The 27,225-nt window shown below is 47.8% G+C and overlaps 1 protein-coding gene across 1 annotated transcript in view; it reads right to left on the reverse strand.

The window, feature by feature from the left end:
• Loxhd1 (lipoxygenase homology PLAT domains 1) overlaps positions 1–26,445 on the reverse strand; it is a 143,220-nt gene extending 116,775 nt beyond the window's left edge. The window contains exons 1-4 of the mRNA XM_040741564.1: positions 26,040–26,445; positions 21,599–21,713; positions 14,640–14,720; positions 12,646–12,830 (exon numbers count right to left, since the gene is read on the reverse strand). Coding sequence (XP_040597498.1) covers positions 12,646–12,830; positions 14,640–14,720; positions 21,599–21,713; positions 26,040–26,169 — 511 coding nt within the window. The 5' untranslated portion in view covers positions 26,170–26,445. The remainder of the gene's footprint in view (positions 1–12,645; positions 12,831–14,639; positions 14,721–21,598; positions 21,714–26,039) is intronic.
• Between the last annotated feature and the right edge of the window lie 780 nt (positions 26,446–27,225).

The raw sequence follows: 27,225 nt of genomic DNA on the forward strand, positions 1-27,225 counted from the left end.
GCAGGGGGAAAGAAGAGGGTGTGTATGGAGGGTTCCCCAGGAGGTAAGGATGTTCTCTCCCAGCCAGACAAGGCTCGCACTACTCCTTCCTGCTCAGATCAGGGAGACCAGGCGGGCAGCTGGCCTCTGGCCTGAGAATTCAGCCGGGAGATTCTTCTCCCTGACCCTGGCACTGCCCCTGACCCTCCTGACCACACCAGTGTCTCCAGTCTCCAGCAGGTGCAGCTGCCTCCCCTCACCTCCTTGTCCAGACTCCTCCGCACTCCCCTCAGCCTCTGGTGTGCACTGGGAACTCCTGGGTTAGGAGACCCCAGGGCTCTCCCTTTGGCTTTCTCCACAATGTCTTCCTTTATTCTATTGCTCTCTCTTCCAGCATGGCAAACAGGAGTAGTGGTTTCTGTTTGTCTTTAAATGGTCTCTACTTCACCGTTACTGCAGACATACCCAAACAAGGGTTTCTTCGTACTGAGGACCTTTGGAGGGCCGGTCAAATCTGTCACCTCAGGTCGCACAGCAATGACTCCAACAGTGGTTAGTATGTGGAATGCCCCCCCCCCCGGACTCTGGGATTTTTAACAGCTGGGCTCCAGCTATCCTGAGGGGTAATGGATCCTTTTGGACATGAAACCTACCTAGGAGACCCTAGCTGGAATATGTAAAGCTGTAGCAGTATGGCTAGACAATTATAGCTTGGCCCCAGGTCTGGCCTGAGCCAGCTCTGTTCCCTGGTCAGTGTCATACAACAAGCAGCTGCTGCAGCCTCCCAAAGCCGCGAAACTGCCTACAGCCATGTCTTCCTCGCCATGAAGGACAGTATCCTCTCAAACTGTGAGCCCAAACCAATCCTTCCTTCCTCAAGATTTTTCTGTCATGTATTCTGTCACAGTTTGAGGACTCAACAGGACAGACAGCTACTGTGCCACCACCTCTCTGATAGGGAGATGTGGTGATATCTTCCTGGTACAAATAAAGCCTGTCTGTAGCTCAGAGGACGGAGCTTGCCACTAGCTAACCATAGAGGTCAGGAGGTCTGTAGAGACAGGAAGTGAGGTGGCTGGGTGGGAAGGACATAAGCAGGAAGAAACAGGAACCCACTCTCTTTTCCGATGGGAAACTGAGATAAAGGTGACTTTGGCTTCTCCTTCTTCTCTCTTACCTCTCAGCATTTTCCTCTATATCTGACTCCAAGTTTTCTGTTTTTGTTTTTTTAGACCAAATAAGAATTCTACTTACAGGGTGGAAGGAGGTTAAGAAACATGACCAGGTTCCTGCTTGAGAAGTGGTTAGTTCTAAACTGGAACTCAAGAACTCTGAACCTGCAGGCTCCCACATGCCGTATTAGCTCCCATGCCAAGCTCTTCAGAAGCACTCACTCCTGAACCCACAGTGCACCCACTCCTAAACTCCTGGTGTATGTGGTGCCCACTGGCACTTCCATGCTCAAACACAGGCTTTGGGTTTACTCTCACCACAGCCTGGTTGACAGTGCATTGATACATCACTTGGCAGAGGGAGAGATGGCTCAATGAAGTGCTTGCCTTGCATGCAGAAGGACTTGAATTTGACCCCCCAGAGCCCCGTAAAAGATCTAGGCATGGTGGTATGTGCTTGTAATCCAGTTCTTGGGAGAACAAAAATGGTTGGATCTCTGGGTTCACCAGATAGCTGGCCTAGCCTGGTTGTCAAGCACCAGGACAATCAGAGACCCTTTGGTGTGTACATGCACATGAACCCACATACACATGTGCCAGCACAGATATTCACACACACACACACACACACACACACACACACACACACACTAAATGAATAAAACACTTGTTCTTTAACAATTGTTCATGAACTATCTATCATCTACCCCCTCGTTGCCTCTATAAATACACAGCATATTTTCCCCATAATCAGCTGGTGTGGTAGAGCACAGTGTAGAGGCTCCCTTGCAGTTCACATGCTCTCCCCACTTCCGTCAGCTCACCCCCAAGCTCTGCAGAGCTTTCTCCACTTGTCCCTTGGTGGCCGTTTGTCCCCGTTCCCACACCTGCTGCTCTGGTCCAACTTTCCTGAACACCTCCACCCCTCCCCCAGGAACCACTGCCACACTTGTCCCAAGCTTCTCTGCATTGCTACTGTTTATTCTCCCAGACACTGCTCACCTGTGGCAGGAGGAACTAGAACTTTGCTCAGCCTTCCTGGGAGTCAATGGATTGACAAATCACACATGCAAATGTCTAAACACATGCAAGCTGTGGGACTAACTGTGGGATCCCTGCACATCACAGTTTACAGGAAAGGAATGGTTCTGTTCTTTCTGCACAGAATTCTCAATAATGCTAAAATATCCAAATTAGGAGACTGATGGGTGAGCTGTGATGTTCTACCGCTCATGAGCTGCTCTCCTATGCAGCTGTTTAAAATAAATGCTTAGAAGATTAGGCAATGCTGTACTGTGGTCACGCATTGTGATAAAAATATCTCCTAGATTCTAAGAGACTGGAACTCTTACTGCACCCTACAGCCAGGTTAATAGTCCATCTTGAGTTCCCTGAAGACTTTAAGACTGCTGTCCTACTGTGTGCTCAGCCCATTTGTTCAACTTGCCTTTAAGAGAACAAGGTAATAACCAACCTTATTTGCCTTGGATTTCCTATGTAATCAGCCTTTACAATCTAAGCAAAGGTGACTGTAATCTTAAGTTATGTACTCTTCCATACCCTTGGCCCAAGGAAATGTATGTGTGTTTTGATAATAATTTGCTGGAAACAGCAAATATAGTCTGAAAATCCTTATAAAATAAATATGGATCATCAGTGTTGAACACTATATGTGGATATCATTTGATAGCATTGGTTTGTTTGTTATTTGGGTCAGCTGGAGTCAATAATTTAATCCCTTGTAAAACACTGTTAAAGATTTTGGTAAGGTATCCCTCAGTCCTTCTCCATGTGATGCATTCTGTGCTGTTCAATAGAGAGCAAAGCTCTTTGATAGGGACAGACAGACAGATGCAGACACATAGGGACAGATAAGGCTGCATTTGAGCAAGTGTCTGATAGATTAAGACCCATACAAGAGACAGACAGGGACAGTGGAAGACACAGGGAAAGTCAAATAGAGAATTCATGCGCTTGCTCTTGGCCAAATGATATCCACAGGGATTGCTTTATTGATTTCTATCCATGATGTGACACCAATGCATTATCGATGACACTGAGTTTATTATTAATGTGTTCAAGAAGACTGCACTGTGTGACAGTGTTCAGTGAAAACATGGTTACAAATCTAAATCTAAATTATTATGTTATATCTAATACATTTGTGAATCCAAGGGGTGGACTTTCACCAAGGGGTGACACCACAGAAATCTTACATGGGGACTGGTTTCCAGCAATAGGCTCACTCCCGGTGTTCCATGCTTCTTAAAGTGGTAACTCTGAGAAACATCACCTGTAAGAGGGGGTAGTGATGTAACATCTTCCTCACGAGTCATTGTGAATATTAATTGTACATGATGATAGATAGATAGACAGATGATAGATATGTAGGTAGGTAGATAGATGGATGATAGATTGATAGATAGACAGGTGGGTAAATAGATAGGCAGATAGATAAACAGACATTAGACAGATAGATGATAGACAGTTTATTAAGAATAATGCCTGTTGTGAGTAATTGCCAAAAAATTGCCTACCACCATCTTCAGATGATAGGATTATGAATATTTCTGGGTTTTTTTTGCAATTTTCCATACATGGAATTTGCAGACCTTGGTTTTCCCTATTACTGGAACTAAAGAATAAAGTTGTCTGCAGTCAATATTGGAAGAAGCCTCAGCCTCTGATTTGAAAGAAGCCCCTGAGAACCTTTGGCAATTCCCTGTGCCTTTGTGTTGGCTTTGGCACCAACGCTCTCCAGGAGACTAGGGGAAAGATTGAGGAGTGGATAGAGGAATAAGTAGAGATTCAAAGGCCAGGGGTGGACTTCTGGCCCCCAAGAAGTAGGCACCTTTCTGAGATTCTCACTGGCCTCACTCCAAACCACACCTGGAATTCAGGGGAGAGCTACCAGGAACCCACAGGTGCTGGACTGAACTACTATGATGGTTAGGACCAAGGCAGGGTCTGACCAAAAGTTCCTTTCTTCTTGGGTGCAAAATATAATAGAAAATATCATATTTCCATAAATGAAGGAAGGAGTTATTTAAAAAATGAATTCTTAAACATATTTAAGAATCAAAATAACCAAATCTGGAGAAAATCTTTGATTTCATGCTGTCTCCGAAGGTTCTGGCTGCTAGGATGAAGGAGACTGTGACTGGCTGTGGTTCTGGTGAAAGCAGAAGTCTCAGTGATGCTGGGGCTGGAAAGTGAGGGCAAGACACAGCCAACAGAGCCCATGGTTTCCCTAATGGCTCTCACTCTATTGAAGGCCCAGTAACCCACCACCACCACCACAACAGATTCAGCCTGAGCTTTGGCTTCTCCATGAATCCCTCCTGATTCATCTTCCACCATGCTCCCATTACCCTAAACCATCCCCACTTCGTGCATATTAGCTCTCTCCTATGCCTTGCGATTATCGGCTCTGCCTTCTGAAGCCTCTAAGCTTGTAGAGAAAGAGTTGCATACATCCACCGTGAGCACAGGATTTTACGCACACACGGAAATAGCAAAGCAGTTCATTCATCGAGTCACTGAGTGACTATGTGTAAGAGCCAGCATGAGCCCAGGGCTCCCGCTTTGCCCCACAGTTGGGCTGTGTGACCAACAGGAGGTTGCCGTGGCTCCCCTGGGCTTCCATTTCTCTTCTGTAAAGTGAAGGAGTAGATAGGATCCCTTTTAGTCCTAAAATTCTCTTTTATGCCTCACCAGAGCCTCGTTGTGAGTGGTTCTCTCTTCCCACTCTTTCCGGAGATGATCTTCTGCAGTGTGAGGTGGGAGCAGATGGGGTGGGCGGGAAGCTGCGGTGAAGTCAGAGGAGGTGAATGCTTCGAGCCTGGTCCCAGCTCTCCTGGCCCAGGCCCTTTCCCTGTCCCTGTGGGACTGGAGACCCCTCCATAGGGTTATAAGGAATGACAATCCACCCTCAAGCAGCACCCTCAGCCAACAGAGCCCTGGCAAGGTTTGAAGCTAGGTGATGGGGAGATGTCAGAGAGAGGGAGGAAAGCAGGGAAGGGAGGCTCTCCCTGAAGCCTCCAGATATTGTGGAGGCTGAAAGCCCATCACGGTTGTCCCTTTAGTCTGTTTGGGTCCTAGAGAGAACAGTGACACTAGTAGTCCTTTCTGAGAGGTCAGGGGCTGCAGTCTGTATCTTAATCACAAGAACCATGGCAGTTCTGAATGTAGAAGGGAGGGAACATCTGGACTGCGGCAGGCTGGCTGCCACATCCAGGCTTCATGCCCAGGTCCCCAGATGATCTTAGAAGAGAGAAACTGATACTGCCCCTGTATTAGTGACTTTTGGATCCTGGGGTCACAACAGAAATAGTGCAAAGGAAGAAAGGCTTATTCAGGCTCACTGTTTCAGGGGGTTCATAGAATCCACTTGTCGGGGAAAGCACAGGCTCTGCTCAGAACATAGAGGTAGGTGCATGTGACGGAGACTGTTCACATCATAGTGAACCGGAAAAGCAGAGGCCAGGCATACCCTTCAAAAGCTCTCCTCTAGCAACCTACCTCTGCCAACGTGGCCCCCACTTCCCAAGTGTTCTGTGGCCTCCCAAAACAGCAACATCAGCTGTGGAACAAGTGTGCAAAATAGCAAACTATGGGGAACATTTCCGGTTCAAAGAACAACACCGAGTGTCCAAGTGTCTACTCATGTTTGTGCGAGTGGTAGACTGGTCCAGCTAGGCTCTGGCCACAGAGAATAGGGATCCACAGGGTGAGAGGATGGAAAGAAATGGGGGAGATGTGCTTACAGCAGAAGAGAAGCACCCACCAATACTCTACACCTGCTGGACCCCAGACCACCTGGTCCAGCCAGTCTGCAGAGGAGATGTGTATGGAAGAGAAGCTGTGATCTGTCCCCAAGTCTTGTTGCTGCTGGCTTTTGAAAGCTAGTACTAGAACTCAGGATGAACAGTCACTTCATGGGATTTCTGAGCCAGAGTGTTGCATTTTAGAAGTAATGATTCAATCACTCTATTGTATTATTCTCTACATACAACTGTTTGATTATCCAATGGTATCCAGAAGAACCTGAGAAAGGGCATAACTACAGGTTTCCTTGGCAGAGCCCCATAGTTGTTTCTTTGCATTCATCACCTGACATAGGTGACCCATTATTGTCACCCCTCATCATCAGCCACTGACATTTGGCATAGGTGTTGGTGCCACACAGTGCTCTGGAAGGTCGTGATTCACTGCTGGTCAGTGCAGTTTGCATATGCCCTTCCTGTGCTAACCACAGCCCCCACTCATTTTGTACTCTCATCAGATACATGGGAGAGAAGAGCACCATGCCTAATGCGGTCTTAATGAGACTTCGTGCATATCTGTAACTCAGTGCACAAATCACGGTGTAGCGCAGCACAGGCTGTGATGAAGTTATAACCTAGATACCCAACGAAAAGCCCCAGAGAAATGGTGGTGGTGCTGAGAATAAACACAGTCCATTTCCACCTGTCCCGAGGATCTGGACCACCTCCAGACTGGCCTGCTGTTGGGCATAGCAAAAGGTGGGTAGCAATTAGACCAGCAGTCCTATGGGACAGGTGCTAGTGCTTCTTGAGAGAAATCATTTCTCTAACAAGCATTCCCTGGTCTCTATGAAACGTGTGACAAAACTGGCTGCAACTGTCCCTGCTATTAATTTGTCCAAGAAGGCTAAATATGTCTTAGAATATTTGTTCCTAATAGAGCCCAGGAAACAGGTGTTACCTGGGAGTCAGGGAAGGGACAAGTCTGGGTCCTCTGGACACAGGGGCTTTCTCCTACCATGCGTGACAGGGTTCATGCGTGACACATAAGTGAGCTGTTAAGCATGGGATCTGACAGCATGGACAGCGACTGGTATCCGAGCCTGGATAGAATGTGACTCTGGATCTCAAAGGCTTGCCCCATGCTCAGATGCTTCCCAAAAGTCATGCGGGTTGGGGTCAAATAAGTACTAGTTTCAGTCATACAATCTTCTCTACTTTTCAAGATGGATGCCTTTGTGGGTTGGACCTAGACTGTGGCCAGAAGCTAGGAGTAACAGCACGCTGGAAGGTAATGATTGACCTACACAGGTCTTGCTCATGCTACCAGACTACACACACCCCTAAGGCAAACTCTATAAGACCCAATGCTGTGGCACTCCAAAGATCTCATTATTTTGTCAAACCTCATCAACCTCAGATGTCTCTACATTGCATCCTTCAGTATTGCCCTGCACCCACCTCGGCCTCAAGAATGTGTCCTGAGTATCCTTGCCTCAGCAGGAACCTGTTAGCCTTGCAACATCAGCCTATATAACTCTGCATCATGCCTATCAATTGCATGTAGGGCTTGCGCCTAGGAATATCACAACAAAAGTGACCACATTGCAGCAGAAGTACAGAAATCAGTGAGTGAGAAACCTGGGACAGGCAAGAAAGACAGCTTGAGAGAAAAACAGCATAGTATGGGACCTCGAGTGGCTTCCTGGTAGAACAGGAAGAAGAAATGCAGACAGCAGAAGTGATTTGCCCAAAGTCACACAGTGGCTGAAATGTAACCACAGACCCAAGAGCTGCGCCTCCCAGGAGAGAGCTCTTGGCACCTGTCTGTTGCAGTCTTTATAGGTGAAACATCACACATAACCCTTCTCACATAGACACAAACCTATTGCCAACCGACGCTCACACAAGTCTTTAGGAATCAATTGAGGTGGCAGATGGTGGGGCGGGAGCAGGAAGATACCCCAGTGTTACTCTGGGAGTGGCACAAACTTGGAGAGAGACAGAGATAGAGACAGAGATTTGGTCATTAAATCCAAAGAGGCAAACAGTCATCCCCATGCAGTGCTGCTTTTCTTAGCTATTTATCCATCTCAGAACACCTGGGAGTTGCATCCCACGCTGTCAGCCAGAGAGATTTGCTTTTGGCAGCTACTAAGGAGGATGCTGTCTCAGAGAGCAGGAGGCTGAACTTGGCTTAGGGCCCAGGGCTCCCGTAGATGTGGAGACAGCACCATGGCTGCTCTGCCCCTCTGATTCTAAGTTGTAAGAGGGGGAGTCATTCCAGACAAGACACTAGGAGCCTTCCAGGAAGAGTCAGGCATGCATGATAATGGAAGGGATGCCAAGAGGCAGATGGAAGGACAGAAAATTCACAGCACTTCTGAAGCAGTTAAATAGCCAAGCCTGTGTTCCTAGGGATAATAAATGCAAATATGCTGGAGAAGTGGCTGCCAGCCTTCCATAAATTCCAGAAGATGCCAGGTCCCCTGGTACCCTCTCTAAGTGGGAGACAATCAGGGAGATAGCTGCCAAGTCCCCGTGCAAGCTCCACGTGTGCCTGAATTGCTTAATTGTGTGTGCTGCCTGCCTGGACCATTCCATCGCAATGCTGGGGAAGCCAGCCAACATAGGGACCCTGATGCCGCTGGTTCGTGTGGGGACATGTCAGGAGGATGCAGAATGTTTCTCCCATGGCCTGAAGTCCTGAGCAGGAATTGAAAACTTGGGATGCAGCAGATGCTCTCTTTTTTCCAGGTGAAGAGACTTGACTGTAAGTCAACATGATGCGATTTGTTGTTTAAAAACATTTAATGGCCATCCAGAATGAATTAAAAAGAAGTGGGCCATCAGGAGATACTGAATAGACAGAACAATGTTGAAAAAGAATAAAAGTGCAGGCCTCACAATTTCTGATTTCAAAGCTTACTGTAAGTGTACTGACTTGAGAATAAAAATTTATTTACCAATAGGAAAGGGACAGAAACAACCTGTGAATACACAGTCAGTTATCAAGAGTGAAAGGCAACTGGATGGATGGGAGGAAAATATTTATAAATCTTGTATCTGATAAAAGATTAATATTTAGAAAAATAAAGAACTCCTACAACCCAACAAGAAAAAAAACCAAACAACCTGATAGCTAAAAACATGTGCAAACGATTTAAGTGGATAGTTCTCCAATGACCAGGAAGAACATATTAAAAAATCATCAATATTATGTAAATGCAAATCAGAACCACAAAGAGATACAAATTTGTGTCTACTGGATGGTATTATCAAAATGATAAGCATTGGTCATGACGTAGAGAAATTGGAGCTCTCAACACTGTAGGAGAGGATGGAGAAATATTGCCACCACCATTCAAAACAGCATGGGGATTCTTCAAAGTTTAGTACAGACTCACAACATAACCTAACCCTAATGCTAACCTTCCCCCAGGTATGCATCCAGCAGAGCGAAAGCAGCTCTGTACACTCATGTTCCGGGAAGTCTTATTAATAAGGACCGAAAGGTACTAGCCACCCAAATCTACATGTATTTGCATATATATGCATATATATCACATATGATGATAGAGATGAGTGAAGAAGTATGTATTCAACTAAGTATTAGTTACCTTAAAAAGAAATTAGGTTCTGACACATGCTACTGGGTGGATGAAGCTTGAGGGCATTGTGCTAAGTGAAATAAGCCAGGTATGAAAGGATAACCATTGCATAATTCTATTTGCGTGAGGTTATTACATGCAGGCGGCTGTGGAAGTATACAACATATGGCAACTGGTAATTCAGGTGTTGACTCACCAAACAAGTAACTCTCTGATAAAGACAACCCTGTCTAGCAAGGCTTACAGACCATTGACTCTGAAAACCAGTCACTTGTATCTGCAATTTCTTTCATGTGTCACTTCATTTCTTCCCTGAGAATAGCTTTGTGTGTATTCCCACTACTTGTATGTTTATCTGTGAATGGCCAGGAAGAAGACTTCCCATTAAGCTGTATAATTTTCATATATAGAAAATGCCTCATAACTTGACCTATTGTTCCACGAGGCTGTAAGACACTTAAAGATTGCTTTGTTCCTTTTACTCAGACTAACACCAGAAAATAACAATCTCTTCACAGTCTAAGACAAAACTGAACACAATTAGCTCACTTTTACCTCAGAGCAAGTTCAAACTAGACTGAAAGTCTTGGTAAATAGATCATAAATTTAAAACTTTACAGTTATGCACAAGGGCAGAGTCACAGGTGGCTAACCAAGGTAATTAATACAAATCATACCTATCCCTTGCTTGCCAAGTCTGACTGATAAAAGACCTGTGTCTCACAGCTTGTCTGGCTGTGCCCCACCCTCTGATCACAGGCTTACTCCAGAAACCTTGAAAGTTTGTGTTGCCATGGTAAAGAGCTCTGCCCTTATTGCTCACCCAAAGGAATATGTTTCTGACCAATGAGATGTACTCTTGTGATTTTTTTAAATTATTGCTTCAAGCCTCCCGTAGAAAAGTGTTTTTAAGCTAGATGAAGAGAGAAGCAGAGAGAATTGGAACAGAGAAATGAAACAGAGAGTTAGAACTAAAGATTTAGAACTACAGAATTTGAACTAAAGAATTAGAACTAGAAAATTATTATAGACAATGCGGACAAGAGAATTAGAGTTGAGGAATTAAGAACACAACTTGACAACACGAGTGGGAGTTCATTCCGTACCCCTCAGAGAAGAAATTTTCTAAGTTCCCTTCGCTAAGCTGTAGCCTCTGACCTGAACCCTGGGAGGTAGTTTTGTGAGCTGGATTCACAAGCTATGGAAAATTAGAGTCGTCGAATTCAGAGAAACAGAAAAAAGACCTGAGGTGACGGGGCTTTGGAGGAGAGGAGATGCATGCTAGAGTTTAATAAGGACAGGGTCTCAGTTTGGGACGAGAGAAGGTTCTAGAGATAGATGATAAGCTGTTTATAAAACACCTAGAGTATGCTTACTGACACTGAACTATATATAACCTTAAAAGGGTTGAAATCGTCGTTTTATTTAATACACGTTGCACTAGAATTTAAAAAGAGAGAGAGAAATAAGATGATGGAGTCAAAGAAGTGTTCACCCTGACCTGGAGAAACCCGCCCTCCCTTTCTCTAAGACTGAATTCCAACCAGGAGAACCCTTCACTGAAGGTCTGTATGGACCAGATACAGCCGGCCAAGCAGGGCCTGGAGCAGGACAAGCACAAGACTCAGAGAATGTGTGCGGTCCAGTTTCCAAAATAGCTTTCTAATCTTCGGTGCTGCTTTGCCGTGGTGGGGGTCACTCTGGGAGGCTGAGAACTCCTGCCACTCAAGCAGGGCTGGCGTAAAGGTGGGGGAGGGCCACCGAGGACAGTAGCAGGTTGGAACAGCTGACTCCCACGACGCCATAGAGTGCTCAGAGCCAGACTAATTTGCCCTTGATCATGCCCTGCCCAACATACAAGCAGGAGGCAATTCAGCTGAGGAGGATAAGCGGACCCCCCATTCCATTCCAAGCCCTTTCAGCGATACTCATCTGGCATTGGATGAACCCCAGCATAATTAACACCTTCTTCACCTCTCCCTCATCCTCAGCCATAAGGGACCAGTTAAGCCAGGACTTAAAGACGGTTATGGTTGACACCCTGCTTCCCTTTCTCTGCTTTCGGGAGAGAGTCAGTGGTAGATGCCAGTATTCATATACTGGGGTTATCTGAGGAGGCATGGTGGCATTACTGCATACTGGTGTGTGGCTGCTATTTATAGCCAGAGAGAGCGGTGTTTACGGAAGAGCTCGGCCTTTGTGTTTCAGACAAGCTCACAAGGCTGCTGAAAGGTGAATAAGGAAGCATGAAGACTGATGGTGACTGAAGAAGGCAAAGCCCTTGCAGGTGGAAAGTGACTGACTAGGGTTGGGGAACCCTCAGGTGGATTGGGGAACCATCTGCCTAACTGAGCCCCTGCTGTGAGTCCCCAAAGCCTGACAGCCAGGTTCAGGGAAGCAGTGGACATGTTTTGGGGGTGGGCTGGGCTGCCTTTCTTAAGGAGCCCTATGGGGCATTTCTCAACCTGTTGTGAGGTTGGTCAGTGTCTACCTACTTCCTTCATGACCTCTTGCCTCTGCCTTTCCTGATGTCCTTTTTCTACCCACGGGGCTCCAGCAAAGGAGAAAGCAGTTTAACTAACAAGGCTGTCTCTCTTAACATGTTGGGCCCAGGAAGTGCATTTAAACGGTTGCTCCAGAGGGAAAGGCCTTCTGAGATCCTGCCGTGGGTCCTCTGCTGCCCTCTGCTGTCTCCCACGGGGAAAGCTCTCCTGTGCCCCATACTTGATACTTAGATCCTGATTAGAGGACTCTTCCAGGACCAGCTCCATCCTGCCTTCCCTTTCCATGGCTGCCTGATGAATGATCTGAGGGTGCTCAGGACATCCTAGAATGCCTGCCTTCCCTGAAGACAAGAAGGTTCAGTTGAGTATCAGTCAGAACTCGCAGCAGGCTCCCCTTGGGGATAGAGAGAAGAACAAATCCCAAAGTCCCTTTCCCCTTCAATAGACAAATACTAGCAGCGCAGATGGGATTTCACTTGGCCTAAGTCAAGAGAAAAGTATGGTGTGTGTGTGTGTGTGTGTGTGCGCGCGCGCGCGCGCGTGTGCGCGAGCGTGCGTACCGATGACTGCATAGCACAGCCAGGAGCCAGGCACCAGCAAACTAGCTACTGACCTCGAGGCATGTCCATGGGGTCGAAGCTGGCTAGGAGGTCACGGCACCACTGGCGGTCACCTTCCACTTTGCTCAGCCAGTTGTTGCAGTTGAAGTAGTATCGGAGATGGGGCCTCTTCATGTCGGTCACTATCACTCGGTCCAGGTACCAGCTGGCGTTCAAGCCTGTGTTGTCATGCTCGATCCTGGGCCAGAAGCCAACACCACACCTCACTGGCAGAACCAGGGTGTTGTCCCTTCCATAGGAGGGCACCCCATGATTCCTCTAGAGAGAGGTCCAGTCATTTGCTTCCTTTGGGTTTAAATTTCCTCATCAATTAATGGGGATGATTTGCAAGGTAGATGTGCATAATAATGACTGTCGTATTATCACACTGCCACAGGGAAATATTTTCCTCCATGGGAAAATACAAGTCCCTGGGGCTCTTGTTTGGAACCCCTTGGTCTGTGCCTGGCAGGTCCGGTGCTGTTTCCTAAGCTTAGCCTCTGACAGCACCACACCTTCCTGCTCTAACCTGAGTTGTATACTCATCACCTCTGGAAGCCTATCAGAGTCAAGACAGAAAAGTCAATCAATCAGTCCTCACTAAAGGAAGGCTCGAAGGATAAGGAGAGAGCAGAAGCCACCTAGACCTTTGGCCTTGGCAGGACACAGCCCCTGGGGTAAACTGTCCCTTTCCATCACTCTGAGTTGCTCAAGTCCCTCTCTTAATGACTCACCCCAGGCACCCTCCTTAGTGTCATCATCCAAGGGCCCCCATCTAAAACAAGACTGTCCCATGAAAAGTTCATGTGAGCCAAACAAACAATTCTAGATTGTTCTAGTGGCCTTGATTTTGAAGATACAAAGAAGCTAATAGAATGGATTTTAATAATATACTGTATCTCTCACATACCATTTTAGCACATAACCATTTAAAATTTAACAATATGTTGTACATTCTTTTTCTTCTGTTAAGTCTTAAAAATATACCCTGGTGTCTGTTTTATCCACACAACACACTCGGCATGGCTCAGCTGTATTTTAGTGTACAACAGTCACGTGCCTTCTGTGCTGGGTGACAGACACGGATTCTTCCTAATCCATGCCCCAAATCCTCACACTTCCTTCAGCTCCCAGCTCCTTCTAATTTCTCCTAGAGAGTGGCCATTGAGTGACCTCATAGTACACGGAACATCTCATCCCAGCCCATCAGTTCAAAGCTTTATCGCAAGAACCCATGACCCTGACAAACAGATGACCAGCTGATACATTGAGCCTGTCCTCTACGGGGTCACATGCCTCTGCCTGACACAGAGTGTGGCACCAAGCAAGACTTTGGTCAAAGACCGTTTCCCACATACCAGTTTCCCATCCTCACCTCCCTGAAAGAGCCCCCTCCCTGCTTACATCCCCTTCTGTGCATACAACCAGCGCCTGTGGCTCTTGTATCCCCTTTCAATCCGAGCAAAGGGACTCTGTGGTCCCAAATCTTCTAGTGGGAGAAAGAAAAGTCAGGACCAAACTGATGATGCATTTGAGCCTTTTCATACAGTTCACAGAAACTCCCCCAGTGAGAACTCTGGGTAGTTCTCCGTCCAAAGGCTTCTTGCAGCACAACCCTCGATGAGGCTTAGTGATTTTTCTGGGCACCGAACCAGTGAGTCCCAGCACTGAGTAGATAAAGAGTCATTATTGGAGAGGAGGAAGCAAAGTCCTGAAATCCTACAGCTAAAATCATCAGAGCAAGACCTTGGACTTGGACCTAGAGATTTGCTCCCAGTTAGCATACTTCATTGTGTGTATGAGCTTGTGTCTCAAGTGTGTGGGGACTTGTATGCAATTGTGTCCAGTGAAAACAAGTCTCTAATGGGGCAGTTTGGGGCTCTGTGACTCAGGATGAGTGGGGAGGCAAAGGATAAATGGGACACAATTCTGGTTTTTAGTAATTCCTCAAATGCCACTCAGTCAGTCTTGATCATCACCACCACTGTGACCACAGGCAAACACTCACCTGATTTTGTAGATGAGGCCCACATTATTGGTTCGCACCCGGAATACATCAACATTGGCTTTCTCAAAAGCAGATTCACTCCTGCAGTGAACACATGCAGTTAGTCCCACTCATAATGTGTCTCATGGACCCGGGAGCAGGGCGGAAGGTTGGTATCATCTTCTCCCTCCTCATCCCACTCACGGTAAGAGCTGCATGCAGTTAGCAACCATTCTGAGTTCTCGCTCTCTGACATGGTCTGAGAGGGGGAGGGGAAGGGCAGGCAGGCACCACTCTTAGGCTCACATCCAAGCATCCCTTTGGTTATTACTATGAGTCACTAACACATAGCAGGTGATACCAGTGCTATCGTGTGGCCATGCAAACCTCTAGCTGGTAGAAGAACCAGGGCCTCTTGGGGTAGAGGAGAAGGAGGGTGTGATGGATGCTTGGGGCCTCTTGTCTGCAGGTCCTCATGCAGCCCACCCTCGCCTGCTCCTTTCCGTGAGAAGAACTGCAATGGCGGCCCCAAGTAGATGCAGACCTTGGGTAGCAACCTGTGGTCCGGCCATTCCAAAGAGACAGGGGAAACCTATCCCCCACCCCAGTCCAGCAACTGTGGAGGCAGGAACAGTAAGGGAATCATGACTGACATCTGGAAACTGCAGTCAGAGGAGGTACCCCCGAGGTGTGAGGCAGTGTAGCACCTAGGCCAGTCCAGCTTCTGCCTGCCCCAAATTCAAGTAGCTGACACAGGGAGGCTCAACGTACCTTGCCCAGGGATCTTCTAACGTGGACACCTAGGTCTCATGTTGACATCTCTTTCAACCCCATGTGGGTCAAGGACTCAGCCGGGAGAGCCCAGACCTCCGAGCAGTTCTTTCTGCCTCATAGCTGGGCCCTCTGGTTTGAGAGACCATGCTCTCATCCCAGGCTCATGGGACCATCATATGCCCAGCAGAAAAGAAAGGCACAGAAGACATTTGCCTATGCTATGCTTTATACCTTATTGTGTTCTCAAAGCCCTTGTAAGCCTCACACACCCTACACATGCCCAGTTGCTATTTGGAAACCTTTAAGGGCCTGGAGTTGGGAGTTTAGCTCAGTGATAGAGTGCAGTTTCCAGGCATGCATGCGGCCCTGGGTTTGATTCCCAGTACTGTGCAATAAGAAAGTAGAGCCCAGTGGAGGGAAGTCGGGTCACTGAGGATATGCCCTTGAAGAGGATATGCCCTTGGGGACTCCTCTTTCTCTGCTCACTTCCTGGTTGTATAAGTTGAACAGCTCCCTCCACAAGTGGTGCTGAATTGTCATGTCCCCAAAAGCAATGCAGTCAACTGATCATGAACCAAAACCTCCAAACCTTCAGAGAAAAATAACCCTTTTTCCTTTTTGTTGGCTTATTGTAGGTATTTGTTACAGCCGTGGCAAGTTAAACAACCCAAGCTTATAATTATTACTGGCTGTCTGCGTTCTTCAAAATAAAGGGGTAAAGCTTTCTCTCCAGGCTGAAGGTCAGGCACAGAGGGCCTTCCAGGTTCTTCAGGGCACAGAAGCTGTAAGGAAATGGAGAGCCCCATGCTGGTGGCACATGTCTGAGCTCAGGTGGGTGTTGTACAGGGAGGAGGAGAGGGACCAAGCAATGCCATTTTAAGTGATGCAGACAAAGTGTTTCTTTCAAAGAATGAGTTGTCCCTCTTCCTGGGAAAATAAAGTTCCTGGATCCAGTGTTGAAAATGGAATCAAACCAAACCAGGCCTATGGAGGTCTGCTGATGTGGGGCTGTATCTGGAGGACTGTGGAGGTCTGCTGATGTGGGGCTGTATCTGGAGGACTGTGGAGGTCTGCTGATGTGGGGCTGTATCTGTGGAGGACTGTGGAGGTCTGCTGATGTGGGGTGTATCTGGAGGACTGTGGAGGTCTGCTGATGGGGCTGTATCTGGAGGACTGTGGAAGTCTGCTGATGTGGGGCTGTATCTGTGGAGGACTGTGAAGGTCTGCTGATGTGGGGTGTATCTGTGGAGGACTGTGGAGGTCTGCTGATGAATGGGGGTGTATCTGGAGGACTGTGGAGGTCTGCTGATGTGGGGCTGTATCTATGGAGGACTGTGGAGGTCTGCTGATGGGGGTGTATCTGTGGAGGACTGTGAAGGTCTGCTGATGTGGGGCTGTATCTGTGGAGGACTGTGGAGGTCTGCTGATGGGGGTGTATCTGGAGGATTGTGGAGGTCTGCTGATGAATGGGGGTGTATCTATGGAGGACTGTGGAGGTCTGCTGATGGGGTTGTATCTGGAGGACTGTGAAAGTCTGCTGATGGGGGTTGTATCTGGAGGAATGTGGAGGTCTGCTGATGGGGGTGTATCTGGAGGATTGTGGAGGTCTGCTGATGGGGGGTTGTATCTGGAGGACTGTGAAGGTCTGCTGATGGGGGGTGTATCTATGGAGGACTGTGGAGGTCTGCTGATGGGGGGTGTATCTATGGAGGACTGTGGAGGTCTGCTGATGGGGGGTGTATCTATGGAGGAATGTGAAGGTCTGCTGATGGGGGGCTGTATCTATGGAGGGCTGTGGAGGTCTGCTGATGGGGGGTGTATCTATGAAGGACTGTGGAGGTCTGCTGATGGGGGGTGTATCTATGGAGGACTGTGGAGGTCTGCTGATGGGGGTGTATCTGGAGAACTGTGAAGGTCTGCTGATGAATGGGGGTGTATCTGTGGAGAATAACAGGACACTCCAGTCCCCAGTTCTGTCACAGCAGCTGTGAAATAACTTGGAAAATACATGTGCATAAATTCTTCACATTAAGATTTTGTGAATGAGAAACAAAAAAGGTGAATAAATGGTATTTTCTCTTTCAATACATAACACAAAGTAATAGATTTTTAAAATAAATCGACAAGAATTTCTGCATTAAGTAAACGCCCCAAGGACTAGACCCTGGGAAGCTATATGATTGAATGCTTTGTAGCTATTAGGAATCCCATAATAAAAAGAACACAAAGTTTATAATACAAGCTTAAAAACATGTTAAGATGGAATCTGCGAGCAGAACAATCAGTATAAACAGGATGCCATTTCATTTAAAAGCAATGAGTGGGAGAATTGATACAAATAAACAATGTCACATCTAGAGGACAAGACTGTAAAGTCTCATTTGTTCTTGTCTATATGAATCTTCACATTTTCCAAAGGAATGCATACTACTTTGTGATTCCCCATGCTCCAGGACCCTTCACCCCCTCCTGATACTCAACCCAGCCCATGGGCTGCCAGGGACAGTCTCTGAAGATCTGAGGATGGTGGGTGTCATCTAAAGTTTCGAGGAATCTGGAGAACAGACTACAGGAAACAGAGGACAAGGAAGGAAGTGTCCCCAGGCCACTTCAGCCAATGACTGTGAAGGAAGGCAGCTGGGTTTCCAAGGTGCCTCTGAGGAGGATTCTGGAAGGGAAGTTCTGAGCTGCCTCAGCAAAGGGGAGTCCTAAGTCATGCCACCCTCCATTGTGCTTATTGAAAAACCAGCCCGTGCTGCTTTGCAGTCACTGTAGTGGGGAGCAAAGAAGCAGGGGAAGATCCATCTGATCAGCAGGAGCGGGACACTCTGGGCCATCTAAAGGCCACGTAGTTGGGGCTGGGATGGTTCCTTCCCAGATGCCATGCTCGTAGCTTCACCCATAAAGATCATCTCTTTCTTGGCATACAGAAAAACTCCATCTCCCGAGAAGAAAGGGCTGCAGACAAACTCCACTGACTGTCCATTCTCAGGGAAAGACTGGGACTATCCCAAACAAGCCCCAGCCCCACCCACTCTGGGATGGGATCTGATATGCCCATTTGTAGAAAGTCAGAATGCAAGCACCTTAGAAAACTGACCGAGTTGGGATGGAAATCCCAAAGGAAACAGAATCGCAGGCTCCTTGCATTTCCTGGTGGGAGGGGCCCCACCTTTGCTCCTGCACCATCCTAAAATAAAGGACACTGCACATATCATCACTCAGCAAGGACTTCCCCCAGAGAGAGCCTCAGGAGCCTGTGCCTGGCATTTTAGACACCAACTAGGCAGAGCCTCCAAACTAAAATGCCAGGCACTCTCTCACACACTGGGGTGTGAATTCTTGGGGGGAAACAACATCCATAAAATACATGAAATCTCATCCTTTTACCATATCTTAAACTCATAGCCTCCTGGGACCATTTTGTAGGGGCCTCACTGGGGTGGAGATTTGGAGGGTTCGCATGTGGGAAGTAAGTGAACGTCATTGTCATTGCTACCTAGGAGTCAGATAGCAAAGATCTTGAAATAGGAGTTGTGTTATATTGGGTAAGGGGTGAATTCTGCTAAGTCACATGGAATTCTGTGTTCTAGGACACAGGAAAGGGCACGGGAATGAGCTCAAATCAGAGTGAGACAGAAAAAGGGAGACAAGAGATGAGAGATGTATCCAGAGGCTATGAAAAGGGAGAAAGACCAAGATGGAGGTTAAATTTTAATAAAGAGGGAGCTATAACTGACCTGTTTGCATTAGGCAGTGTGAACCCTTCCTCAGGGCCAGAGTTATCAGACAAATCTTACATACAAAAGTGTGGATGTGTGCATGTGAAAGTGTGTGTGCCTGCATGCATGTGGGAGTGATACAAGGATCCACGCTGCAGGCACCTCAGTGGGTTGGGCTTAGAACCGGCCTGAGTATGGAGAAGAGGACCTGGCAGACAGTGACGAGTGGGGAGATGAAGGAGGAGGAGCACATCCTGCATTACACAGGGACTCAGAAGTGACTCAGCTGCCACCCATGTGATGCATCCCAAACCCTCAGAAAGCCACATTCCCCTCCGAAGCTTGAGCTGCAGGCATGCCGCAGGCAGAACTTCTACACCATTTTCTTTGTAGTCTTTCCCCTCGATTTCTCACTGTGGTCAGACTCTGGCCTCTTGCTTCTCCTCCATCGCGCTCACTAGTAGATGACATCAGCTGCCACTGTCAACTCAGCATCCACTGATTGACTTCCAGGCAATGCAACAACACAGCTCCCACTGGCTGTCCCAGCTGGCTCCACCCACAGGGCCTCCACTGTTCCACCCTTGCAAACTGTTTCTCTGGGTCTAATCTATCTTTTGTATTCCTCCCTTACCCGAGTTCAGTTCGGCACTGAAGGCCTAGGTAATGTCCTTCCAGACCTTTCCGGCCTGCACCACCAGGTAGCCTTTCTCATCCTGTTGAGAGGGAAAGCTAAAAGCCAGGCTCCCGGGTGGTGGGGACTCAGTGACAACCCTTCTCAGGGTGTTACATCAGTGATCTGGGCCTCCCTGAAAGAAAGTTTGGTACTGGCAAGCAGGAGGATGGGGGAGAGGAAGCAAGGAATTCTGGGTACATAAAAGGAAGAAAGGTTGTGAGAGCCCACTACAAAAAATTAAAGGGCTGGAAACTGCAGAAGCCAGCTGGCCACCTTCCCAGGGCTAGTAGCATCTCCTTCCTCTGGGAGGATGCATGGCAAAAAGGATGAATATTTCATGTATTCCCTTTACCGTGCCCACATCACAGGAGGAAAAGACTTCCACGAGAGTCACGTGCAGTGTGAGTAGTACAAGGAGGCAGGTACCCTGTTCTGCAGAAAGGGACAAAATAGGGTGTTATGCCCATCTCAACATTGCTACATGGGTGCCGTGGCTCTTATTCAGTACTTACACATGGCAAGACTAGTCACTCTGCATAGCACAGTGTCCCAAGTCTCCTAGCAAGGCCGCTCCACCTCTCTATATACATACCCCCTCTTGCCCCCGAAAGGTGCCAGGCCATACACCTTAGAGACCACAACCTGTGGCACCAGTAGGTCTAGAAGGGAGTCTATTGCATACTCCAGGGTCACAGAGTCATGTAGTCTATACCACAAATGTGAATGGAGGACCAGATTTCCCACAAAAAAACCTCTAGAACTCTGAGCTTCTCCCTCGGCCTCAGTTTTCCTATGAATGAAGAGGAACAGATCAGTAGATTTAAATGGCTGTAGAACTTTTCCTCAGTTAGAATCCTGCTCAGAAACCCAGTAAGTCAGATAATCAGAAGCAGGGCTGCTCTGAAAGATGAGGGCATACTGGGCCCAAACCCAGCTAGTCAAATCTGCCCAGACAGCACAGATTGAGTGAAAGCCAATAAGCAAGACCACTCCTTACACCCCCAGTCAACTCTGAAATCCTGTAATAATGCAGTGTGTTCTTGTGTCTGCTGGGTTTGCATGCATGTGCATGTGCATGCCTGTGCCTCTGCCTGTGCCTGTGTGCATGCGTGCTTGCGTGAGTGCGTGCGTGCGTGCAAGTGTGTGTGTGTGTGTGTGTGTGTGTGTGTGTGTGTGTGTGTGTGTGTGCAGTAAGGGGGCAGACGAAGGAGTAGACAGCAGTCTCTGCCCTCAGGGGTTATAGAACAGTGAAAGGCTCAGACGTATGCAGAGCACACACACACATACACATGACATGTGACTGAGAGTACATGGATTCCAGGCAGATTTAGTTGTGATGCTGGCCATCATGAGACCTCGACCCAAAGTGTCTGAAGATCATCACAAATGATCTTTGTGACATTCATTATCTCAGCTGCTCTAGGATGGTAGGTAAGGAAATCAAGGCCTTGGAGACCATGAGATTTTGGCAAAGTTACATGGAACAGGACAGTAAAGCTGGTCCTAGACCCAGGGTTCTTGGTCCTGATTGTTTATTCTCCAGTATCAAGGGATACATGTGAGTCCTTGGGATATCTAAACTAGACATTACTGTCTATAAAATTTAGAATGAGAAAAAGGAGAATTAGAAGGAAAGCACTGTGCAATCCTCAAGATGGTGCTTGGATTGTTGACAGAGAATTCTTATCATTCAACATGTCCGTGGCCTGATTGTCCATCTCTACAAAGGCAAAGGTCACCACTAGGTTCTAGAACTTGACCAACCAAACTAATGTCCTGGAAGCCCAACAAGCCAAAGTAGTACTCACTTGCTGGTGAGATGCAGCTTGGGAGAGAGCCCATTCTCTCCAAAAATTGTGATGAACACATTGGCATCTGTCCCTGCACCACGAACATCCCCTGTGGCAGTGACCACCTCATACACTGGAGGAGGAAAAAAAAACAGATGGCAGGCTCAGAAAGGAATGGAAAATCCAAATCTCACAATCCTAAACCAAGGTCAAATCCACATGAACTCCTGCTGCAAGACCAAAAACTCACTGTCAATGCCAGACACTGCTTGGCATCAAGGCCAGCTTCATTCTGCATGGGTAAGCCACCTAAGGGCTGAGTATGCAGTTTCCCCCAATGGCTATGTCTTTGAGTTCATGAACTCATGTCACTGAGTTCCCTCTCATGGTGTGCTTGAAGCTAGCATGGCTTGTTGCCAGCACCATTCCTGGCCAGGGTATCAGCACCTGCGCACTTGCTGAGAGAGAATCTATTTAGATTCTTAGAAATGGCAGTGTGGTGGTTTGAATGAGAACGGGGGTGGCATTATTTGAAAGGATCAGGACATGCGGCCTTGTTGGTGTAGGTGTGGCCTTTTCAGAGGAAGTGTGTCATTGGGGGTGGGCTTTAAGGTTTCAGGAGCTGAAGCCAGGTCCAGTGTCTCTCTCTTCCTGCTGCCTGCCAATCTATATGTAGAACTTTCAGATCCTTCTCTAGCACCCGCCGTATGTTGCTTCCTGCCATGATGATAGTGGCCTGAACCTCTGAACTGTAAGCCAGCCCCGATTAAAGGTGTTCCTTTACAAGAGTTACTGTGGTCATGGTGTCTCTTCACAGCAGCAGAAACTCTAACTTCAAGACTACCAGGATCTGCTATAACCAGGGGGACTGAGCAGGATGAGTGGGGCACTGAATGGCCAGGAGTGTTAGCAAAACTGTAGGAATGTGTCTTGAATCCATTTTTGGAATCAGTTACCAGAAAGCTAACACAGACCCAGCCTGGTCGCAGCCAACCACCTCCAGAGCCACATCACCTCGGCTAAGACGTGGGAACAGCCACACACCAACCTATCCAGCTGCTATTCCAAATGAATGTGTGTCCCCATTCTGTTTTATGAAGAGACTCCCTTCTGATGTGGGCTGGAACCTCTGATTCAGGGAACCGACCACACATGTGTGCGTCGAGTGTGGGGGTGGGGGGCTGACCAAATGACAGTGTTAGGAAGGAGGAATTTGCAATGCAGAGAGCTGGCCAAATGTGGGAAGGATATTTGAAATCTTCAGGGCGTGTGCCAGCTGTCCACCACATTATGGAAATGTACAGACACCAGTGCTTGATACTGTGTCATAACCAACGATGACTGACGACTTACTGCACAGCCCTGAGCTAAGGGCTTCATGCATGTTTTCACACTTGGTTATTTCTGCGAACCTATTCCCATTCCTACTTCAGGCCTTCTCAGAACAGGTCCCCACTGCAGAGTATATTTGAGCTCTCTTGAGGGGGGTCTTGTGGATTGTCTTGCCATTTGGGGAGTTAAACATTCCTTATCCAAAACTATCCATCTGCAGCCAGCCGTTCCACCAGATTTTGTCCCATGTACAAAGTAGCAAAGTTGAGGGGTAGAGGGTGAAGAGTAAGAATCCCTCTGAGAATCCTGGGCCTGTAGAAGGTGTGTTCCAGTTGTTATTCATCCTACTGCAAACCCATAAGCCTCTGTGTGCTGGGGCAAAGTGTTGGGTATCAGTGCCACAGAGATTTAGGGGTAATCGCTTAGAACCAGAATGGCTCTTTACAAGTTCCTATCTGCCTATAACACTGGACAGCAATATCTGCTTTGCAGAACTGTTTTGGGAATTGAAGATGTAGAGGCCCTGGCACACAGAAGATAGTAAATAGCCTTTCTCTTTCGAAGCTATTGTTCACAGGGAAAAAGCCCATCTCATCCAAGAGCTAACACCTGTTCCTTTATCCAAGCGTCATGGACACGGTGTGAGGCTAATTCCGAAACCCTTCACCAGTACCTCTGATTCTAATGTGACTCTTCTTTGCCTGGAAAGAATGGAATCTGCAGTGTCTGAGGCTGAGAGGAACACTGGATGTCGCTGGTGCTGACAAAGCTCAAAGAAAGTAGGGAAAGAAGGTAGCTCATGCATGTGGACTCTGCCTCTCATGAGACTCGTGACAAGGTTTGAGTCATCACAGCCTGCACATCATGGTACCCTGCTCAGCAGCAGCCTCGGGTACTGCCTGTGTGACGATCACCTGTGTGCACATAGGACAACAGCCTCGGGTACTGCCTGCACCACATGTGTGCTCGTAGGACATCAGCCTCGGGTACTGCCTGTGTGACTATCACCCATGTGCACATAGGACATCAGCCTCGGGTACTGTCTGTGTGACTATCACCCATGCGCACATAGGACATCAGCCTCGGGTAATGCCCGCATCACTTGTGAGCACACAGGGCATCTCTGAGTCAAGCAGACATGGGAGAATGGCCTCCCCGATGGAAATGCCAGGGCCACATCATTAGCTTAATTTAGAGAAGAGGAAGATCTGGGCTCCAGGACAGGGATGGGGGGGCTGACTCACTAACTCACTCAGGAGTACATAGCTACTCCTGAAGTCAGACACTCACCATATAAAAGTTGCTCATCTGAACTTAATTACAGTTAAGGCCATCAGGAAAATGACAGAGTGAGTCACGAATGACGATGTGGCATTTGGAATACATCCAACAAAGGACTCATGCCCAGAAAGTATGAATAATACAGGGACTGCAAACTTTTAATACACAGTTTCTTTTAAAGATAGACAAGCATTTACCATAAGGTCTAACACTTCCAATTTTAGGTTTTGACCCCCAGAGAGTCAAAAACAGATGCATACAAAGCCATGAACACAATGCTCATAATAGCTTGTTCTTAGTAGACCTCGATGAGAAGCTACCTAAACGTCCGTCTGCAGGTGAATGGGCAAACAAACCATGGTATATCCACACCCTGGGTTGCCCCTCAGCACGAAAAGCAACGAGCTACTGGCACACACTACGTAGCACATCATACAGACAGGAAACACTTATTCTTTACAATGCTATTTATGTGAAGCCATCAATAGCAAGTATGATCTACTGTAACAGGAGGCAAAAGAATGGCTGCTTGGAACTGGGAGCAATGCAAGGAGCTAAAGTAAATTTTTTTATGTTGGCTTGTCACATGGGTATAATACTAATCGAACAGGGCATTTAAAATAGAAGTACTTTAGTATAGGAAATTTTAGTAACACTGAAAAGTGAAAAAAATGGCTTAATATGTCATTAAAGATACCCAAATGGCCACCAAAACAGGAGATACATAAATAAACATGTTGGGCACCGTCATTCATCAGCGAAATGAAAATCCCAGGAAGATGCCACCATATGCCCACCAGAATGGCTGGAATAAAGAGGACTGGAAATACCAAGCATCTGCAGACTGTGAAGCTTCTGTCCCACTCTTACAAAATGGGGGTGCATGAGAGGCTATACACACCAATATGTGAACATAAGTTCACCCTATAACCTAGCTCTTCAACTTCCAATTACAAATCCAGGAGAATGTGTGTGTGTGTGTGTGTGTGCACGCACGCGCGTGTGCATGCGTGTGTCCAAGACCTGTAGCAGCTTTGTTCACAATAGTACAAAAATGAACACAGGAGAATCCAGCTGTTCATCAACAGGAGAATGGTCGAACACCGGTGATGTATTTATAAGATGCAATCGTACTTGTGACTAGAAAGGACCAAGCATGGGTCACCTCTCACATTGTGCCTCATCACACACAAACCTCTCAGGTGGGATGCTCAGTGAGAAAGAAGATAGACACAACAAAACACACAGCAAAGTGTGTAGCTCACCCAGGTAATCCCAGCACCAGGCAACTGAAGCATGCGGACCTCTGAGAGTTGAAGACTAACCTAGGCTCCATAGTAAGTAGCAAGACGAACTAAGCTACAGAGTGAGACCCTGGCACCCAAAAGAGTGTCTACTGTATGACTCCACTTATACCAAATTAAAGAACAGGAAAGATCAGCTTGTGGGGGTGCGACAGAGGTACGGAGAGCTCTGTGGGGGCTGTAAAATCTCCCACCCTGGTCTAAATTAGCGGTTCCACACTCACAATCACAAGTTCTCTTCTTAGCACTTCTGTGTCCTGTACCATGTGCATACTGGCCCTCAGTCTAATTTGTTTTTCAATTACAAAAGATGAGTGCAGCTAGCTGAGAATGCGAGGCAGTCCCAGCACCACCGCAGTCCTACTCTGTTGCACCGGAGCGCTGCCAACCAGTTCGCCTCATCTCCTGCGCCAGGGGGGCCCTGGGCTCCCCGACCCCCAGACTCACGGAGCATGGAGATAACTTGGTAAGCAGCGGGCAGGCACTGCAAAGCCCTCGGCAGAGGGAGACACAGATCCCACAACCCAGCAGGCAGCCCGCACCCTTGGCCTTGTAGTACTCGTGCTCCAGCTCGTCCTCGTCATCCTCTGAGTTGTAGTTCAGTAGCTCCTCCTCGTACAGGGCCAGAAAGTCGATGTCTTTCTTCCTCCGCTTTTTCTTCTGGGGCATCATTGTGCCACCTGCCTCTTCTGGGACCCGGCGGGCTCACTGGTCCAACTCCACCCCTTCCCTAGACCTGTGCCTCTCACTCAGAGACCTGCTGAGCCCTCGGCCCCTCCTAGGGCTTCAGGTCCAGATGTGTCACACTGGCCTTGTTCCCTAGGTCTTCTGGGTCCCCCATCCCAAAACTCGGTCCCACTTTCCTCCTCTCTGGTCCCTCAGCCCAACACAGTGCTTTTTCTTTCTATTTCTTTACTTCCCCCCACTTTCTGTGCCCAGCTCTTTGCCTGCCACCGTCTCTCACTCTGCACCTGCCTTGGGGCTTCTTGAGACTTATCACTTATTGATGAGGATGAGAAGGTCGCCCTCCTTCCTCCCACACACACCGCTTTGCAGAGACTCAAGTGACATAACGCCCTGGCATCCACTTCCCACCTGGCCTCACAATGGGGACCCCTCCAGGCCATTCCAAGGGCAGGTAGGGGCCCACTTCTAAGGAGACACCTGAGCTTGGTGACCCATGAGAGCACTGGTCAGCACCCTTGACTAGGGTTGGTCCTGGGGAGGGCAGAGCTGGGGGAATCCACCAAGCTCCTGGGCACAGAGGCTCGGTTTCTCTCCATTATGCATGAGCCCTGATCATCTTACCCAGAGGGCAGGTTCTTATTAGATATGTCTCTGTTTCCATCTCCCAGAAGAATGCTCTCTTCTGGAAGTGACCCTCCTCCAGGCAAGTCCTGCTGCCCCTCAAAACACTCGGCTGGCCCACAAGCAGTTTACTGATTTTGAGTTACCAACACTATCCGCCTGGAGTCTAGGACCTTGAGTAAGTCCTCCAATGGCCCCAGAAGGGCACAGATAAGCCAAGATGCACCTATATGGACCTTGCCATGACCATGGGGTACACTACTTTTCTCTATACTTTGGGAAAACCAGCCCCCAACCCTGCATAGCTCTGCTCTCGTCCACCCTCAGCACATGGGGAATTCTGAGTCAGGGCAGAACAAGGGTTAGAGGTCCTTTTCAGCCGTTAGTCAGCAGGAGAGCCTCCTGTGGCCATTAGACTCC

The sequence above is a fragment of the Mesocricetus auratus genome, unplaced genomic scaffold (assembly GCF_017639785.1).
Source record: "Mesocricetus auratus isolate SY011 unplaced genomic scaffold, BCM_Maur_2.0 Super-Scaffold_6730, whole genome shotgun sequence".
NCBI classification, from domain to species: Eukaryota; Metazoa; Chordata; class Mammalia; order Rodentia; family Cricetidae; genus Mesocricetus; species Mesocricetus auratus.